Raw genomic sequence first — 21,076 nt, 5'->3', positions numbered from 1 at the left:
GTCAAAGGTGATCAAAATAGGTATTTATTCAAAAACTATTTCATTCATCCTCATCAAATCTTCCTCACAAGTTAACCCTCAAATATTCATTCAAATTAGGATTAAATACCTAAATTAATTGATTAATTTCCTAATTAATTATCTAATTGATTGCAAATATTATTTTGACATAATATTTTGCAATTACACCGAAAAACCACCATAAGTAGCCGGACCCCTTTTCTCCAAATAGCGGTGGGCCACACCCCTATAAATAGCTCCCATTTCTCCCAAAAACCTAATTCCAACTCTCTTGCAAAATTCTCCAAATTTCTTTAAACACTTTTCTCTTAAATTCTAACTTTGACATCGGAGGTTTTTCGGTCAAAGCCCCCCCATCTTGGACGTGTGAGGCTCTTGACCTTGATTTAAGATGTTAATTATTTTGTAGGTGCGATTTCGTCCAAGAAGAGAATGAGAAAATTTGCATCCACATATGTAAATCGGGAAAAATGGCATGTGGAAATCACTTTCCCTCGTTGCCATCTCTAATTTGTAAAATGGAAACAACAAAAAGAAAAGAAAAAAAAAGCTTTTAGTTTTATGGTTATCTGACTGCATTATATGATCAAACGGTCCAGAAGAAGCTGAAATCCGTGGGTGTACAAATAATTACTGGCTTTGGCGGGACTTTTATTTCAAGCAGCAGAGAGCGAGAGAGAGAGGCTATAAATTAGGTTAGGGCACCAAAAAATTGAAAAATTGAAGTTTCAAAAAGTCATCTCTGTGAACATGTTGAGGGGAAGAGAAAGCTTGATCCGATTGGTGGGCAAACGCCGGCGCTTCCTTCCCCACCGTCAATCACTCCTCTCCTCCCCTACACAGGTACCCATTACTCTCCCAAATTATATATATATATATATTATCATTTTCTCAACAAAAAAGCATTTGTTACTTTGTTTGTTTCCAGAGCTCTGTGAATCTGTGCACTGATGAAAATGGTAAAATCACTGGAAACATTGAGAGTGTTGTGGGTGGAGGGGTTGCAGATGATGAGAGAGTTACTTGCCCTGTTTGCGGCCAACAAGTCAGTGGCCAAAACAACATCATCAATTCTCATCTCGGTATCTTCTTAATCCTACCATTTCCCCCTTAAATAGGGAGACACTTAGCTGGTGTGGTGATTTAATTAGTTTGTTAAGACTAAAGGATGCTTCCTATGTTGTTTTCGTAACTTCATCACCGTTATGCTTTTTTGGTTTCCCCATTTTAATGGAGCCCCAAGGAGGTGGAAGTATTCAATGCTTCTGAAATTAAATGGGATATATATTATCAGTTTGTAGAGGATCCTCTAGGATATATGGTGTTTGGAGTTGGACTGTGTGGGAGGACTGTACGTGTTCTCGTGGGCTAAAAACATAACTAAAACAGCATCAAACCTTAATGAATACCATCATTCCAGTCTAACCAAATACCTGAAGAAGATAAACCCCTGAACAGTGCAGTACCTACCTGTTTTCGTTCATTTTGCTTTTAAAACAAAAAGAAAAAAGCTTAGCTGGTTTCTCATAGTATGTGATAATAACTGCTCAGCCTTTTAATATTTCAGGAAATTGTATACCGCATTGTTATCTATATTCCCATTCCCTTAAGATAATTTAAAATTTTGAGTTTTTGATTTCTGCACTAGTAAGGTGTGTTAGATTCATACAGCCCAGTATTCTGTAATGGGATTTCAGGAATTGTATGATTTTGTTATCTAACATCCTTTATTTTAATGTAATGTTGTGTTTTCCATAATCTGAACTGGATACTTGTTACTTATTTTATTTTCTTGTAGATGTATGTCTATCAAGGGGAACCAAGCGGAAGATGACCCAGCGCACACTTCTAGAGTTGAACTTTTGCCCAGATTCAAAAGTTCAAGCTCGTTCCCGTGACTTAGAAGAGTTAGGAAATGAGTTATTTCATGCAGTCCATGACGACGGTAGTGTACAGAGTGTTCATGGTTTTTCTGATGACAGCCTCTGTGGTTCATTATTGAATACAATGTCTGATATGCAAAATCAGGTTAATAGTCCATCTAGAAAACCAATCAGTAAGGATAGGGTAAATGCTGCTTTTGATGCTCACTCACTGGCCCCAAAGAATGAGGTGATGGATTGTGACATGACAATCACAGAGGATGACATATGCAGGGTCATTCTTGAGACTTTTATTGTTGGCCGTAGATTTAGTGATGAAAATGAATTACATCTTGGTGCAAACATTTCTCTTTTAAGAGACCCTGACAATGTTAAAGATCCCAATGCCATTAAGGTCTGTTCCCTTTTCCTGGGCTTTTTTGTTCAGGAATTGAAATTTTACATTTTTTATTGTTTTAGCTAGTCTTTAATTTCAATTTATTAAGTTCTAACGAAGAACTAGATGGACTTTTTGGGTTAGGTTATCTCTTCTGATTCAGGATGCCCTAAAGTGCTTGGTTTTCTCCCTCGCAAGCTGGCTCAGTATTTGTCTCCTCTGATGGAGAGGTACTGCCTACAGTTTGAGGTAATTCATATCTTTAGCAAGACAAAACGTAGTCCCTAAACATCTGACCAACCATCTACTTTCTTATTTTCCGCATTTACTTTTTGGTATTGCATGAATAAGGTGAAATTGCAGTGGTAGAGAATAACAAAAGGTTGATGACTATCTCTTTCGTTTCTTTTGGAATTGGGAACAAATTCCCCGACACTAAGCGTGTCATATTTTTGTACATCTTCAAATATCGTCTAATTTTACGATAACATTATGTTTTCAATAAATGGCCCTCCAAAGAACCAAAAATAAAAGAATGAGCATAAAAAATTGTGAGTTGTGACCCAGTGGATAAAGCTCTGATCCTTTTTCCTGTGTGATTACTTTCAGGGACGCGTGATCTCTGTTCCAAAGCATGCTATCGATGTTGTTCCTATAGAGATCATGTCCCAGAAGACTGAACCATGTAGTGCCAAGGAATATTATAATGATGAGGCTTTCATATTTTTGTGGAAAAATGCCCAGCAAGTAATTGAATCTACAAAGTCCTGTCCACCTAGTGCCATAAAGTATCAGGAAAACTTTCGTGTTTTCATACATGAGGTTTTGAGAAACAATTCTCACCTCTTGATAGATGATGAAAAGAATTTCATGGGTATCAATCAATTGCTTGTGTTTTGATTATATTATTGTTTTCTAGAAAGTTTTTCTCACTACTGACAACTGTTATATGTATGCTGGCAGAGTTGTATACTTCATTGACGGATGATGGTCAGAGGCTATTTGTACGGCTCTATATGCGGAAAGGTTTCTTGTTTTTTAGATTAGTTTTATTCGGGTCATTGTTGTAGCTTTGCTGCTACTGTTGTATATTTGTGTGTCTTTTCATCTATTTGCCGTAAGAGATCTTGTCATTGTGGTTGAACATAAGCTAGCCTCGTTATCCACAATTTGGTTTTGGGTGATATCTCTTTTGTTTTGCTGGTCATAAACACAAAATGTGCATTAATATGCTACACCACGTAGCAAATGCTGCTCAAACTTCTCTCATGGGAATAAATTATGATTCTAAAAATCGTGCCACCAGACAAAGGCTCCTCTAATCCTTTTGTCCTTCCTTCCAAGTTCCCAAGGCAAGACAAGACCAGTGTCACAACTAATACATAACTAGAATTTGATTGCCTGTAACATCTAGTCATTACCTACTGCCTTGCTTCCTACATAGATGTAACCTAATAATACTCTATATAACCTAACATTTCAGGCATTGTGTGTTGGACTTTATGTTGTCTACATCTCTCATTTTTTCCATGCACTGCTCCTGGCGACAGTTGAGTGGTCTGTACTATGGTGCTTAGGGTTTTATAATAAGCTTCTCTCCTGATTTCTAAATGGTTGTGTTTCTCTCTACTCTTTGAACTAACTTGCTGTGGGTCATGATTTCTATAATGGTCACGAAATATTTCTTTCTAAGATTAGTCTATGTAAAGGAAAAAACTTCATATTTTCCTTCTCTGCCCATCTTTCATTTCTAGATTGCGTTTCTTTCTGGGATATCACTTACAAAGTACGTACTTGTGGAACTATATTTCAGGTCATAGTTTTGAGCTGATACATGTGAAGGAATGTGTAATTATTTAAGGGATGATTATTTTCGTGGTAATTTGAACATTGCAATGGATAACTTATTCTATATGAAGCAGCTGACCAGGAAATGTTATTATATGTACTTCTTTAGTTTTACTACATCATGCCTCCCAATGATGCCACCACATCAAGACCCATCAAGACCCCTTCAACCTTGGACACAAGCCATTCCATTTCTTTGAGCTAGCACTAAAATGGCTATAACTAGTATAACCTGTAGATTACCCAAAATATTTTGCTAGAACCATGTTAAAGACTTAAAGATATCCCCCACGTACATAATCCAAGTGAAACTAGAACATTTTCTGCCCTTTTCCTTGTTTGAAAACTGAAAAGTGATTTTTATGTTGGTCTTCCTGCTCAGGGCCATGGTTTCGGCTATCTTCTATTTCATACCCAGAAGTAACGGAACCTGAACAAGCAGTTAAAGAGCTATCTGGTAATGTAGTTGTATTAGTTGGATATGCTGTATGTTTTCTTTTCAAGATACCAGATTAAGGTTGATGGAAAATTTATTTGTCATCTTGCAGCTACAGGCTATACATCTTGCTTTGGCATTACAAATGAACGCTGTGATGATGAAATAAAAGAGATTCTGCATTTGCTCACTGTATCTGAACTCCGGGAAATGTTATGCATGCTTAAGCAGGTTGGCATCTAAGATTATTCCTATAGAGATTTGTTGTGAATTGTTTGCATAACTTTCTTATGGATGCCATTTCATGGAAAGAAATCAAAGATTAGATCGAAGAGAATGAAACATGTGTGGTGATAATTATAGTTGATCCTTCTGATCTTAAAGAAAGTATGAATACCTTGTTAAAATGTTCACCACAGCATTAAAATATTAAATTCATCACAATTGTAATATGATTAAAGGTCCTTGGCTCATGACTAAGCTACTTGTAATATGATTAAAGGTCGACATCCCTATATATGTACTCCTTGGTGGTAAAACCACATATCAAATGTGGGTTCAAGCTGGAGAGGTGTCCACTAGTTGCCTAGCAAAACAAATGTAGCCTGTAATTGTTTTGTGTCCGTAAAACTTACTGAGCATGGTAATCAAGTTGGATGCAAGGACTAAGAAGGTACTGAACGATGATTATTGTATGATGGGTTTTAAAAAATTTTTTAATTTTTTTATTAGGATCAAATTATGTTTATCATTGTAATTGCTGGCCTATGCAAGATGAAAGAAAACTGGCCTTTATAGGCTCATGAATTGTTGAAAATTTAGGGTAGGGCGAGGAGGAGATTATGGGGTTTATTCAAATGGACCTTACATTTTCCATAGTTTGAAGGATAAATAAGGGCTTGGTATGAAGAAAATAGGGTTATGAAGAAAACAGGTTGCACGATTGTTCTGGGCAGAGCTGGATAGTTTTAAAGTTGCTTTGCAGGATTATTTAGGGGTAAAGATTGTGCTGAAAGCTGTGATGCTCCAGAAAGTTAGAAGAACATGTGGATAACTGATATGGCAACCTTGCCGGGAAGTAAGTCAGTTGTAGTAAGAAAATTAGTTTGTATTTTTTCCGGAAAAGATCACTAACTGTAAAAGACAATTGTTTGAGGAAAAAAGCCAAAAGTTTTGTGAAGTGGGTGTATTTGCTGTTTCTTGAGTGGTTCGTTAGAATAAAACACAATTGGTTTAGGAGTCCATACGTGCTCTAGTGGAGAGCTTCTCCACCATGTCTGTATTTTTTAATGTTGCATATGAATAAAATGTATGTTTTTTAGGGAAAAAAAAAAAAAAAAAAAAACTGGTCATGTCATTGAATTTTTTCATATATTTGACAAGAATGTTGTTTGTAACACTAATCTTTTCTGGAAACCTGTAGCAAGATTGGGTAATTCAACAGGTTTTGATCTTTTATTCAATTTTCATAAAAATTCTAAAATGCCTTTCCAGTTTTAGATTTTTCAACAATTCCTTACTCCAACTTCTTAACCCATAGATTGATTTCAAATTCATGAACCGTCCCCCGGATTTTTTTATTTATTTATATTATTCATTCCTGTCAAAACAAAACAATTTGAGTATGAGTAAAAGGTCTCCTTTTTATTTTAAGTCAATTGCAGGAGTTTCTTCGGTTTATAGACCTTTCACCTTTTTTCCTCCAATTTTAATCATTGTGTTTCATACCCAGAAAGAGGAGGATTTACAAGTTCCAATCCAAAATAATTGTTTGAAGTTCCTAGTGTCTACCAAAACATTACAGTTTCTTTTTCTTGGGGTGTATATGGAGGGAAAGGAACGATAGATATCTCTCTTCTGATTCTTTTGTGAAGTTTTGGAACAGGCTTTAGACTACAATTGTTCAGAAGTAGATCTTGTCACATCTTCTTTTGAACTTAATGGGTAGTTTTTTTTTTCCCTGTCCTTTTTCTTTCTGTGAATAAAATTATCGTATCAAAGGCTAACTCAGACAGTTGATAGTAAATTAAAGATAATGAAGTGTGTGCCTTATTATCATCTTTTCTTATTTTACTTAAGACAAGAGATTGGATAATAATGTCACTGAAATTGAAGGCTCAGTTCTTGTTGAGTAATAATTTTACCTAATCTTCTTCCTAGTGTGTAACCCAATATTTTCTATGCATTTAATGTTCATTGTTGATGATATATGGAGCATTGCTGGTCGTTCATTCTAGATTTGGTTGTATCCCTAGTTTATGCTCCTAAAGTGATGAATTGGCTTTCAATGACTACACAGTACGAGACCTACCGTGTGGACAGATACGGGTCAAACATTTTTATCATTGTGACGGATTAAAATTACATAAACGTATTTGAGCGTGCGTTCACTCATGTGTTGGTATAGGATTGTGATTCTTAATATGCATCTTGAGCACTTTCTTTTTCACCCTTTTTTGCTGAGGAATCCATGTTGTTGGGGTAGGCAGTGTCTTCACTTTGTATTATAGCCACATTCTATTCTCTCTTATTTTTGAAACACGTTTGTTTTTTTTTTTTTCACTTTGTTATCTGATGGGTTTTGGTACTTCTACTGAGGCTACAGAATGGCAATCGTGGCATGAGAAAGCAGGATCTTATTGCGTCTCTTCTTTCTTTGTACATAGATGAGTCATGGTATTAAATATTTTTCTGTTACACATCTAATAATATGTAAACGATGCGACTTCATGAGCACATCCTAAGTTTTCTCTTCCTGTTGGTTCTCAATGTGCAGCACTTTACTGCCTAATATGGTGTTGGATCGAACAGGTGTTTGTGTTAGGATATCCTCAAAAGCGGAGTCCCTCATCTGGCGTGCTGAGGTGCTTTAATGTCTTTATATTTTATTTTCTTAGTACAGATGCTTTAATGTCTTAGAACCTTAATTCCACAGTAATGAGGAAAGTACTGGTTACACTGGAAAATTGTAATTATTTTTTGTTCTATGCAGAGACTTTTCTTCCTGAATGGAGAACAGGATTTGTCAGCATTTCTACTAGTGGATTTGGGAATAGTCAAGTATCCAACTTACAAGTGCACAGTATCACAACAAATTTTCTCAGGTCGAGATGGCTTGCTTGCTTATGAAGAGGTGTTGCTTTGTTCTATGTGAAAATAATTACCTTTGTTTCCTTTACCATATCTAATGACCTTGTCTTGCAGGCCATTGAAGTGGCACAGATAATTGATCAAGCTCTTGATGGAAGCAACAATGGAATGGTGTTGAAATGCATAAAGATAGCTGATGCTCGTATGTCTAGTGAAGTAACTCAATTCTTGACTTCTGAATCAATGGCTCCATTTCTGTCCTGCTTCTCTGCTCCGCATGTCTACTCAAAAGTGGTTTTACTAGGAATCTCCTTTCTAGAGCGTGAGCATAGGTATGGATCTTGGAATTACCGATTATTGTTTACAATTTTTTACGGCCATTGTTTAGAATACATATCCACTTCTGTGTCCAACTTTTATTTTTTATTATACTTTTTGTTTAAAGTTAGCATCTTTCATTGACCTCATAAGCTATTTCAATACCATAGCTCACTTTGACATGTTTAAAGTATGTTTTTATATTTGGTTAACAACTGTGTATGTATTATATGGACTAGTACATAAAATTTTAGTTGTTATGAAACACTGCAAACTGTTGATGGACAAAACTGGAACTCTTCATTATAATCCTTTTCTTTTACAGATTCTTGGAAACCAACTCTATGTTTATCACTATTTTTTCTAAAACACTTGCGCTGCTTTTGTTTTTTAACAATATTTATATGATTGAATATATTTCTATGGAAATTATATTTTACTCCAAATTTGTCATTCTACACTCCTGTTGTTGCGTTAAAAATAATGAAATATTGATTGTGGAGTGCAAATGACAGCTGGGAGTTGGAAGGGTAGCTCCATTTTTCTATTATGTAACTGGCATACAATCCAAATATCATATCCCAGTTGTTCATGAATTGCTGTAAAAGAGAAACCGATGAGCCTAAACCCTAAGTTGTGTTAATTATCTTTGTAAGTTATCTGAGTTTTAGTATCTATACTTGTAACTGCTAAGTTTTTTGCATCACTAACCCCATGAATATGCATGGAGAAATCGTGGGAAAGGAAAAGTCTGATGTTTTGCATGCTGAGAGAACGTACTTATTCCACTCAGGTATAGTGATGCAATATATTTACTGAAGCGGCTGCTAAAGTGCTTCACTTGTGATGGTCGAAGGGGATACTGGACACTAAGGTTATCAATTGACTTAGAGCACATGGGCTATCTGAATGAGAGCCTTTCAGTTGCCGAAAATGGGTTACTAGATCAATGGGTACGTGCTGGTTCAAGAGTGGCACTTCAAAGGAGAGTCCTTCGCTTAGGAAAACCACCAAGGCGATGGAAAACACCTAGTTTTGCAGAGTCTGTCAAGCGGAAGATTGTGGAGGTAATCACTTAATTGTGTTATATGCTTGTAAAACTCTCAAGTCAAAAGAAAGAGTTATTATATTTACATTTTAGAGTATCACTTTTTCTTCTGACTCGGTTTTTCTTACCAATAAGTTAGGTTCATGTACAAGGGAGACCTCTAAATTCCGTGATTGGTATGAAGAGCAGGTTTTATGGAGAAGATGGAGAGCAATGTGGGGTAGAGCAGCTAGCGTTGCAGCATTATGCTGGGGAGGGATGGCAGGGTGTTCATTCAGAGAGTGGCATTTGGTTGACTATTTTTGGGCTTCTTATGTGGGATATTATATTTTCTGATATACCAAATGTTTTCCGCACCAGATTTCAGGTATGTTTGACAGTATAAGTGTGCTACCAAGTTCCTGGATTTTTGAAGTTTTCTACTCAATGTGCCTTCATGCATATATGTATGCATGTATATGTATTTGAACACTTGATTTACACAATGTGCCTTCATGCATGTATGTATTGCCCTCATGCAGTTATAAGGTTATCACAAAGTTATGTGAGTGAACAGAACGAAGTTAAAAGAAGATTGAGAAAGGTCAGAACAGGGGTAGATCTGACGAAAATAGAGAGTATAGGTGAACAAAAGAGGCAAAGTATGATAAAATTTAGTGCCTTTGTTCTTAATCAATACGACACATGTTATAGTTCCTTTTACGGTTTTACCCTCATTATACAAGCAATTCAAAGTTATAAATTACGCACAAAGATTGCTTATGGAAGTAAATTTATTTACCCATGCTTTTCATGTCCAAAGTTTAACCTGTGCGGGTCTTTTTGTCAATACATATGGCCTTTAGTAAAAATTTGAAAATTCTATTTTGCAGATTGCTCCCTTGGATTTGCAAACTGATAGCTTTTATCTGGTGAGAAAGAGCCATATGGAATCTCACCTACAGAAAATTCATGATGGCATGGCTGAGGAGATCCTCATCACTTCATGGGAGTTACACGAAGGAACATCATGCAGAGGAGTTAATTGGGACCACCATTCCCTGTCCGAGCTTCGAGCAGCTGTTACGTGCATTGGTGGCCCTTGTTTGGCCTCATTCTGTCGACATCTAGCACAAGATTATCGCAGCTGGTCAAGCGGAATGCCAGATTTACTGCTGTGGCGCTTCCATGGGAAATACAAAGGCGAAGCCAAGCTTGTAGAAGTTAAAGGCCCCAGGGATAGACTCTCTGAACAGCAGCGAGCATGGCTGCTGCTTTTAATGGACTGTGGGTTCAACGCTGAGGTCTGTAAAGTGAACCCTGTCTTGTGAAGTTGATATGCTGCTTTGATCTTTAATTGGAAGCATGTAATCATGACTATGAAGATTTGGTGTTCGATTGGAAGCATGTAACGAGGACTTGCATGAAAGACCAACTGGAAATAATTTTCAAGGATTTGGAACGCAGGAGTTTATCGGTCAATCACGAGAGTAATTATGGGACAATGGTAGGAGTAGAAGAGCCCAATGCAGCATGGAAAGAAGTTGATTATGATTGCTAAGTAGGTCCCAGTTGATCTTTCTCAGGTGGGATAGACGCTTTTTCTGCAGATATGGAAATGATGGGCATTGCGCGAGTTGTTGGATGACATTAGAAGTTATGTCCCCAGGCACGTATGCTACTCCATTTACTTGGACTTATTTTTAGAAAACGGCCATTTATCAATTTTATGAGACATTTCTGGAGATAATTTTCCCGTAAAGTGGAGGAATGGTTCACAATGTTGTTGCATTCATTATTGAGAAGCAGGCAGCAGGTGAAATACTTGTATGTGACTCTCCTTTGGCAGTGGTTTGATGAAGATATGAGCCACTTAATCTTCTGTTTTGCAGTAGAGGAGTTGAACCACATCCTTCTACGATGCATCTCTAATAAAGTGGTATTTCCTCTTGATATCTCGTATTGTGATGAAAGAATGGATTTTTTGTCATTGCGATCGCTAACATATTATCACACATCAACGGTGTTACTTTCATACATAACAATTTTAAGAACACATGCACAAACTTAAATTATGTTAAGAATTCCAATCCTTGGATTTCATATGAGGATGAATTCGTTGTTGAAGCTCCTGAGTGTCAGCCCTTTACTAGTATCCACACGAATGAACTCTAGGTTGGTGAAGTAGGAAGACAACGAATTGCTTGGTCCTTCGCCAGGTAGGTGCGGCAAGGGGTTTAGCATTTCAATTTCTCTAAATTGAAAAACCTAATTCCCTTCTCTCAATTTTTGGTTTCACAGTATGTAAAATCAACTCTAGGTCCAAAGTCCCTTAGGCATGTGTATAGAACAATTCTGTAAACTAGTAGGGTTATATTTAAGACCTACACGTGTGTTACATGCCCTAGAAAGCGCTTCATTTGCGCTTGCAGCACACTCCCTTTGTCATTGGGCCTTAGCCCAATTCGTTCTAATTTTATTTATTTAATTAATCCGGTCTTTCCTTTCAGACTAAACTTCTTTGTTTATTTTAGTTCAAATAACTTATAATAAATATAATGCACAAACCCATTAATCGAATATAAAATGAAAAAGCAGTTAACATTAACAATTTATTTTAAATTCAACCTTCAATAATTTTACCCTTTGATATCATTTTATTGTGTGACCTTGTAGGTTTCAATTAAAGCCAATAGTGGATAATTTGATTGATCAAATTTCTAATTTTTCATAGTTAGAAACTATTCTAATTCAACCTGATAGAAATATTCAAAATCGACTAGTAACGTCTAACAATAGCTTTCAACTACCCAGATTAGTCAGAATATGTTTGAATTCGTACTACACATATTTGGAACCTTAGTTACGGTTACAATGCAATTCGTCTCCTATGTCTACTATTTTTGACCATATATTTGAGAGCATGGAACATTTGTTAAACTCTAACAATGAATAGGATTGCTCTGATATCTCTTGTACATTGTACGTTGCTTTGGTTAAAGACTTATGGTTCCTTGTGCATTCACGTATCTTCACATTGATGCACATGGTCTGGAACCTTACCTTACACTATAAAGCTCCATTATTGTTTGAGAGCTTCAAGGCATGTGACCAAAGATCAAATTCATTAAAACGAGATAACCAGTGACACCTCAGGTCTAAGAACTAGTTGCATCCATAACTCAGAAGTGTGGTATGATTGACAAATAATATTCCATTCGTACACTGCTATGGTTGGTCAATGTTCAATGAACTTTCTCTCATAGACGAGAACCTTTGTCTATTCCATGTCACTACATGCTTAGTCTGAGATTTAGTGCTTAATACAAACTGGACTTTGCAGACGTTTGGTAGTCCTTTAGATCATTCTATGGCAAAGAACATAATTTAGGACTTAAGATTCGTAGGATATGTATCTCAGAACTGGAACATTGATGCTTACGAGACCTTAATTTAATTTAGGAATTAAGATCCCTACTTCGAATGGGTTTCTTCCCTGCTTGTAATGTGAAACCTCGACGCAGCTCGCAACTTTCTATGAATATGAGATCGTGTTTTGCCTCGGGACACGTATCAAAGAAATGAAGAAAATCTCAGAAGATGCTCATAAGACCTTAATTTAATATAATGTCGCTTTTTTTTTATAGCAATGCTGAAGATGAATTGATGTTAAATTGAATTAGAAAGAACAACGAAGTTTAAAATAAAAAAGCAGCACCGAACCAACTCAGTTGGACTGCCCTAGTCCTCACCAGGTGACCCGCTAGCAACCTGCACCATGACCCACTCCAGATGATTTGCACGCCTGACCTATGCACCTGCTCCAGGTGACCTGCGCGTTCGTTCTGGGTCACCTTCACGCTTTGTGTGTCCTTTGCAATAACATTTGGCCAAGCCCGTTGGGCATGCTGAGGATACAGCTGAGCAACCACATGTTGCAAGTTTTTTGGAGCAGCCCGGCGACATCACCTTGTGTGCATCCAATTCGAGGAAACTAGGGGGTAGGCCCAGTTGTCCCATTACGTGCAATGAGAAGGGAGGAAGAAATGAAAATTTCAAACCAAGAATTTTTATCTGTAAATTCTCTACGCAAATCCTAAACGTTAGGAATTTGTGAGAATTCAAGAAAAGGTTATCTCCCATTTATACTAAATCCTTGTGGGGAAACAAAAAAGAAACATTTCCTACTAAGACTTGAAGACCTACCTATCTTGGAAGAAAAGTCATATGCAAGTAGGAAGTATATCTCCTTTTATTTGCTAATTAATCGCAAGCAAATGTGGGGGCACATGTGGAGATATAATTAACTACTTCTAATAGGAGAAGAACATATAGACTATATGCTCAGTATGACAGTTTTACCGTTAACATCGTGTGCAGACCATCGATTACCCCAATGAAATGTGATATATATCTGTCCCATAGGTTATAGACCTTTGGGCCATTGACGTATCAAAGGTGCTTCAGGCTCATGATCTGTCCTACCACCTATTGGAAATGTGTCCTCAAGCCAATCATATGATGATACTTTACGGACATTTCACATGTTAAACTAATCTAGCTTAATATAAAGGGCAAAGATTATTGTTTAAAGCCGTCTCATATAAACGTTATATGCTTAAACGATTAGTCCAAGGAATATGTAATTGGGAGAATGTGATCTAAAGAAGTTAGATACATGAGACCATTATTTTCCGTATACATATCATAAACGTTCATGATAATAGGATTGCTGATTGGGTATTGACAGTCCGTTAAGATTAGTACATGCTATGTCTTCTCTTAAGGAGAGTGACTGGTCTTGAGTCATTGGTGTGACTGACACCAGGACAAGCATGTAGGTGCTTAATAGAGAATGAGTCCATTGAACGCGATCAACAAGGAGTTCTCATACTCATGTCACATGAGAACTCATAGTTGGGGTAATGCAAAGTAGTCCTTTGACCTGAGGCACGTAGTTGACTTGTGGTTAGGTCCTTGATCTTTGACTATGTCAAAGTCACTCCGTTAGAGGGTGTCCATGGCATAGTTGGGGTTAAGCCACTTAGCCATGGAGGCAAGTGAATGCGCAACAAGGGATCTCTAACCTTCAAATCGTTTGAGGGAGAATATTCTATGATATGATTAAGAATCTTTGGCCATATGCTGGCCCAACGATGCAAAAGCTTACACCAATATGCTAAATCATTTAGTATAATCAGCAAGATAATTGTTGCCATCTTATCACCACCACGTGTAGAATCATCTTTCAAGCACGTCACCATTTTCACTTCACCCTTATCATATGCATGCATATCTATCAACCAAAAACTGATCCAAACCACACATCCCCGCACCAAACATCCAAATCAATTTTAATTGTGCCACCTGTTTCCTGCTTAGAGATATATTTTCATCCTTCATAAGAAAATGTCAAGATAAATTATTATTAAAAGATAATTATGATAAGAACCATAATATTGTCCTTTAATAATAACAAAATTATCTTCACTTTTTTTATCCAACGGTTGGGAGCTATACCTATTCAACGGTCTTGATTACACTAATCAATGGTGTAATTTTGGGTCCAAACAGAGTCATGCAAGCTTCTTTGATGGTGCTAGTGATCATCTCCTGCAGCTGTTGGATAGAGAGAGGTCCCGTAAGCGTTGTCACTTGGTCTAGCTTCTTTTCGGCTTTCTCCACCATAGGCTCTTCCTTTTTGTCGGTTTCCTCTTTTGGTGGATCAACCTTCAGGTCAGCTTTGTCGTCGTGTTGTACCTCTAGACGGTTGACGAGCATAGAAATTTGCAAGTCCTTATCCTCCACAGTCCTTGTCAGCCTTGAAATTACTTTACTCATTTGAGCCAGCTGTTCCTCGATGGAAGTCGCTCCAGTAGTCATGACTTGCATGGCTACGGGTCACGAGCTGCTTGAGTCGGTGTTAGAAGTGAAAGACTCAGAGTACCTCATCGGGCTTCCTTCCCTTGGCGACTTTAGCGAGGCCAGCGTGATCACAGGTTCGTGCCTTGGGCGCTATTGCTCCTTCGGCAGAGTTGATGGAGGGGTGGAAGGCATGGTAGAGAAAGTTCTTGCCTTGCTTCGGGTTGCGACACCCAAAGTACCACCATTTGCGGCAAGGATGCCATTGTTCTTCTGTTGGTAGCAAGAACAGCTTGATCATTCCTTGATGCCATTCGTGTGGTTTTGGAAGATAGAGATGAGAGGAAGAGATGTCCCACTGGGCGTGCCAAATTTGTAAACACGAAAATTTTGTATCGAATGAAACGAGAACACGTGTACAAAGTAAATTTGTACTGATTTGAATTTGTAGGTTACAATCTCTGTTTACAACTTATCCTCTGATTCAGTCTTCAAATTTGATGTAGATACGTAGGTTGTTGATCCAAGGGTCGCGATGACTTGATCTCGGATGAACAGTTGAACGAGTGGATGATCTTCACCTCAAGGTGCGGCAAAGGGTAGTGTTTAATGCAGGATTTCGTTGCTTTAAGGGTCTTGGTGACTTGATCTTGAAACGAACGTTGCTACAAGTTTATAAACTTGCAACAAAGTCTTGAAGGAATCGACACGAGTGCTTGTTGATTCTTTAAGGAAGTGCTTCAACTTTGGTGGAGAGAAAGCTTCGGCTTTGGTTGAATGCTCTTCGAGGAGAGCTTTGGCAACGTATTAGTCTTCAAAGATTTGACAGACGTCCTTCTGTGTAGAGATTTTTCCAACCCCAATGCTTGTGGGAGGACCTTGTATTTATAGGCTTCTCAAAGCCTACCTTTGGGAGGATTTGGCTTTGATTTATTTCCTAATTTGTCCATGAGAGAATTTAGGCATGCTTTGTGTATTAATTTCAGCCACTTTCCTTACTTTAGCCAAATTTAAGAACCTTTTTGCCTATTTTGTGAGCAATCTTAAATTCTTACTTGTTTTATGAAGATGCTTTAAGTTTTTTTCCTATTTTGAAAGATTTTGGACCTCCTTTGCCAAATTTAAAGGATGTTTCTTCTTTTAGCTGAATTTAGGGAATGTTATATACTTCCCTTGCTTGATTTGTGCCACATGTCATTGATGACTTGTCCATTTGTGATGAGTCATATGCCACGTGGAGCTTTGTGATGCATTGTTTTATATGCAACGAAATTTACATGTCTACAACCGTGTAAGGTAGAGATTGAAGAAACAATGTTGATGAGTAAGGATAATTAAATGGTTTAATTATTTATGGCTAGGATTAATTAATATGTTAATTAATCAAACAAATAAGTTCGTATTAGACCTTGGATTAGTTTTGGGCCTCAAGGTCCATTGGCATTTGAATGTCAAGTCCAATAACTCAAGTTGTATGACAACTTGAAAACACAAAGGGCTTGAAAGCCCAATAAGCCCATCAAGGTCGGCCATAAGAGTGAGGGGTAGTGAACTTGGCTTAATTGCAAGTTTGCCACTCAAATGTGAGGTTGTATAAATGCATCTTTATAGCCATTTCATCATAAGGGTTTTTCTTTGACGAAATTGGAGAGAATACAAGCTCTCTTTTTCTCTCTAAGAGGCCAGCCACCCTAGAGGAAAATCGCTAGTAATCTTTGTTCCTCTAGGTCACTTATCTCTTCCTCAATGTTATCCTTGGTGTAGAGATTTAGAGGTTCCCTATTTTGGGAACTTGGAGAAACCATTCCTTCATCCATCCAAGAAGTCATGGAGCCAAGAAGTAAAGTTCCTCTATCCACATCCATGGAGTCAAGGAGCAAGGAGACTAAGGAAAGAAGGCATTCACATAGGTGAATATCCTTTGCTAAGCAAAGAGGTGCTTCAAAGGTATAAAAGTTTCTCAACTCCTTTCTTTAAGATTTGAGTTGGGTCATGGTTCACCACAATTACTAGGTCTTGAATTCCATGGGTAAATTTTTGTTTTTGAGTGCAAAACAAGCATGATTCCGCCATTTAATTGTTAATTGCATGCATAGATGTTGCTCAAATGAACTAGTTTTCACAAATATTTCCTTTAGACAGGCCCTACATAACCATTGCAGGCCTTATGGGCCTTGGGGAGGCTATGGGCCTCGAGGACGTTGGTTTGGGGTGAGCCCAGCAACAAAGGCTACTAGATTGGGCCAAAACAGGTCACGGGAGAAGGCCCAGCTGAAGGCTGGCTTGCGGGTTGGTGCGTAGGGAAGCCTAACCGAAGGCTGGCTTCTGTTTTGGGCCGACTTAGGGAAAACTCAGCAGCTTAAATGTTGTTGGTAGTTGAGTCGAGGGCACAGAGTAAGGCCAGCAAGCATCTGGGGCTTGCTGCAGGCGGGTCGTGGCATGGGCGAACCGTAACAAGCCTCTAGCTTGTTGCAGGCAACTCGGGGCACTTGGGACAAGGGTCCAACAGCATGTAGCTGCTGGTTTTAGGCCAAGGACACAGTAGACAGGTCTAAGAAAAGTTGTAGGACTTCTTGAGTTGGGCTAGAGTTGTAGCCCTTGAAAACCCTACCAGGCCGAAGCCTAGGGTGTCCACGCGTGCGCAGCAATCCCAAATGACTACTGTTGTGGTGGTCCAGACGTCAAATGATGTAGTCCCAAGGTCGGTCCATGCGGCTGGGCTATAGGCTAGCGATAGGGCTTGATGGTGAGCCGCGACTTATGCTGCAAAAATCTCAATTTTTATTATCTTTTTTCGACTTTTCTAGGGTTTGAAAAGCCCTTATTGTTTCTAATTTATTTTGATGCTTTGACTCAAAAATTACACAATTTTTATAATAATTGTGTAATGCATGAAACATGTATATATATATATATATATAGACAAATATGTGAAACATATGCAATGTGTGTATATATATATATATATATGTATAGACAAATACGTGAAACATATACAAGTTATATATATATATACACACACACCATGATTCATGAATTTATTCCAATGTTCCTTCCAAATTTTCTGATTCTAGTGGCCTTGTCTATGTTTGTGGGGTCTATGTTCCGTTTCATCCCAGTGTCATTTGTGAGTCCTTGGTCTAGAACCCTCTTCTACTGCTGATATGTCCACCTTTGAATTAATTACCTGTCACTATGGTATGGAAGCCTACCATCATTAAGCCCATTTGGACCCCATCCAAGGGTCAAGCTTTGAAGTCCTATCTTAAACCATTTTATAGGAATTTGCCTGATTTCCTTTGTCATAATGTTCTGGGTACCTCCAATAATGGAAATCCCACTCTATATAGTCGCCAAAGTTTTACATGCAATGCTCAGTCTCTGCGATGTTCCATTTAGGTATTTGATCTTTCGTTCCATCCTTCCTAAAACTAAGTGTCTAGGAAAAAAACAAGGGTCCACCATTCATCCCTGTCTAATTACCCTAATATGTCATTGTGTTGGAGTTCCTCCTCGCCTTGGTGATGTCTGCCCTCTGTCCACTAAGGATTTGGATAAGGACCTTATGCAATTGAATGACGTGATGTGCGTCATCACTCATGGTGAACCTCGTACTCCTTCATTACCAAATGTTTCTCAGGCTTAAACGATCACTCACTTAGAATTGGAGCTAAATTCACTACGTCAGCAATTTGAGAATTTTCAATCTCACATGGGTCAACCCTCCTCTCAGCCTCACATGAGTCAATCCCTCTCTCAGCATCATATGAGCCAACTTCCCTCTTAGCCTCTTATGAGACCACATCCCTCTTGGTCCTTCCATGAACCAACATGTTTAGCTCACTTGGGACCAGTTATTGCCAAAATGCCTGCTGCTTATCCAGCTAAAGGAGAAGGTCTCAAACTTCCTGAAGCATGGTATGATGTATTCGACAAAACTACAAAGAGGAAGAGCATGCAAGTTCCCAAGGTTTGGTATAACGGTGATCAAAATGATTCTGCTGATGACAATCAAAATGCTATTGCCTCATCTGATGAGATTGTTGAAGAAAATGAGGCCTCTGGTTTTCCACTTCATACTGATGCTTCCTCTCGTTCTGAGGAGTTCTAGTGTTATTGTCACATCCCGGCCCGGGCGGGACCACTTCCCCAGCCCGACTCCACTACCGTAGCACGATATTGTCCGCTTTGGGCTTACCATTCCCTCACGGTTTTGTTTTTGGGAACTCACGAGCAACTTCCCAGTGGGTCACCCATTATGGGATTGCTCTCGCCCCCTTCTCGCTTAACTTCGGAGTTCCTACGGAACCCGAAGCCAGTGAGCTCCCAAAAGGCCTCGTGCTAGGTAAGGATGGGAATATACATATAAGGATCACTCCCCTGGGTGATGTGGGATGTTACAATCCACCCCCCTTAGGGGCCCAACGTCCTCATTGGCACACCACGGCCAGGGTTAGGCTCTGATACCAATTGTCACATCCCGGCCCGGGCGGGACCACTTCCCGGGCCCGCTCCACCACCGTAGCATGATATTGTCCGCTTTGGGCCCCGACCATGCCCTCACGGTTTTGTTTTTGGGAACTCACACGAGAACTTCCTGATGGGTCACCCATCCTGGGAATGCTCTCGCACACTACTCGCTTAACTTCGGAGTTCCCATGGAACCCGAAGCCAGTGAGCTCCCAAAAGGCCTCGTGCTAGGTAGGGATGTGAATATACATTTAAGGATCACTTCCCTGGGTGATGTGGGATGTCACAATCCACCCCCCTTAAGGGCCTGACGTCCTTGTCGGCACACCACGGCCAGGGTTAGGCTCTGATACCAAATGTCACATCCAGGCCCGGGCGGGACCACTTCCCCGGCCCGACTCCACTACCGTAGCACGATATTGTCCGCTTTGGGCTTACCATTCCCTCACGGTTTTGTTTTTGGGAACTCACGAGCAACTTCCCAGTGGGTCACCCATTATGGGATTGCTCTAGCCCCCTTCTCGCTTAACTTCGGAGTTCCTACGGAACCCGAAGCCAGTGAGCTCCCAAAAGGCCTCGTGCTAGGTAAGGATGGGAATATACATAGAAGGATCACTCCCCTGGGTGATGTGGGATGTTACAGTTATGGGGGAGTTAATCTCTTAAGAGAGCACATATTTTGGGGGAGATCAAATTCTTGTTGGTCTTGGACCTGAGCTGTTTAAAGTTGTAACTTGAAACTCTCATTTTGTGCTACTCTTGGTTTAGTTTCCGTAAGTTATTGTTAGGACTTATGGTTTGCTTGGGATAATTTTTAAAGCTCTAATTTGTGTTATGTGGCTCATTTTTATTCATTATGGTCTTGATGTGCATTACTTCTAATTTGTGTTACAAATACGAGTTGCTTGTTTTTGCTCAAGTCTGCGGTCCATCTCTTAGGCTTTATACATATTTGTGGACTTACACATTTATGTGGTGTCAGATGTATTTGCTCGGTGCCTCTGCTGTGTCAATTGATATTTCGCCTTGATACTTTGTCTTGCCATGACAAATTGGGGGAGAAATTTTTGTGTTAGATACCTTGCAATTGATATACCCATGATAAATTTCACTTGTTCTTGTCCAAAGTGGTTGCTGTGCAGACTTCATTCCCTAGATGTTCTCTTGAGTATGGGTGTGTAAAATTAGTACTAGTTTGGAATATTTTGTCAAGGAAACCCAAATGGGGAGATTGTGAAGTCTAGGCTTAAGTGTTTTGGCTTTCCTTGTCAATATTGTATATGTACCACACATGCCTAATTGGTTTTTAGGATATACTTTCATTAAGGCTTGATGTTGTTGGATTTCATTGCTCAAGGAGCCTGGTCATCTCTTCAAAAGTTTGTTCATGCATATGCATTTCATGTTTAATATTGGTGTTTCATTTTGTCTAGTGTTGTTTTCTCGTCTGAATTACTTGCTGATTTTACACGAGGGTAGGCAATTTAAGGCAGCCCATATGTGTTGATTGACACATTTTACCCGTGATAAGCTTTTCACCTTTGATATGCTCAGATTGGTTTTCTTGCTAACAAGTGTCCTTCGTCCTTGTTGGCTGAAAACAAACAAGCCCTTTATGATAAAAGCATCCTAGGTTTTCATTTGTTTCTTGGTTGGTCTTATTTTATTTTTGTAGATAGGGAGAGTGCATTAAAGCCTTTAAGCTCCCCTCTTCCTCATTTATGAAACCCTGCCAAACATTTTTC

General features: G+C 38.8%; 1 protein-coding gene across 1 annotated transcript; it reads left to right on the top strand.

The window, feature by feature from the left end:
- The first annotated feature begins 654 nt into the window (after positions 1-654).
- On the top strand, positions 655-11,050 carry LOC137737915 (fanconi-associated nuclease 1 homolog). The gene is made up of 15 exons (XM_068477499.1): positions 655-864; positions 950-1,103; positions 1,820-2,298; positions 2,425-2,529; positions 2,890-3,154; positions 3,244-3,306; positions 4,511-4,585; positions 4,677-4,795; positions 7,170-7,240; positions 7,341-7,428; positions 7,557-7,697; positions 7,769-7,986; positions 8,766-9,039; positions 9,160-9,387; positions 9,893-11,050. Exons 1-15 carry the CDS (start codon positions 772-774, stop codon positions 10,328-10,330), a joined length of 2,811 nt encoding a protein of 936 aa, XP_068333600.1. The 5' UTR covers positions 655-771; the 3' UTR covers positions 10,331-11,050.
- The last annotated feature ends 10,026 nt before the right edge of the window (positions 11,051-21,076 follow it).

The sequence above is a fragment of the Pyrus communis genome, chromosome 6 (assembly GCF_963583255.1).
Source record: "Pyrus communis chromosome 6, drPyrComm1.1, whole genome shotgun sequence".
NCBI classification, from domain to species: domain Eukaryota; kingdom Viridiplantae; phylum Streptophyta; class Magnoliopsida; order Rosales; family Rosaceae; genus Pyrus; species Pyrus communis.
Note: the sequence above shows the minus strand (reverse complement) of the source record. Positions and strands in the feature narration are given on the sequence as shown.

What these genes read in the sequence shown, in the direction of transcription:
- LOC137737915 (XM_068477499.1), top strand. Translation starts at nt 772, where the DNA reads ATGTTGAGGGGAAGAGAAAGCTTGATCCGATTGGTGGGCAAACGCCGG. An exon ending in ACGGCTCTATATGCGGAAAG is followed by an intron (nt 3,307 to 4,510) that starts GTTTCTTGTTTT and finishes CTTCCTGCTCAG; the next exon opens with GGCCATGGTTTCGGCTATCT. An exon ending in GCTTGCTTGCTTATGAAGAG is followed by an intron (nt 7,698 to 7,768) that starts GTGTTGCTTTGT and finishes CTTGTCTTGCAG; the next exon opens with GCCATTGAAGTGGCACAGAT.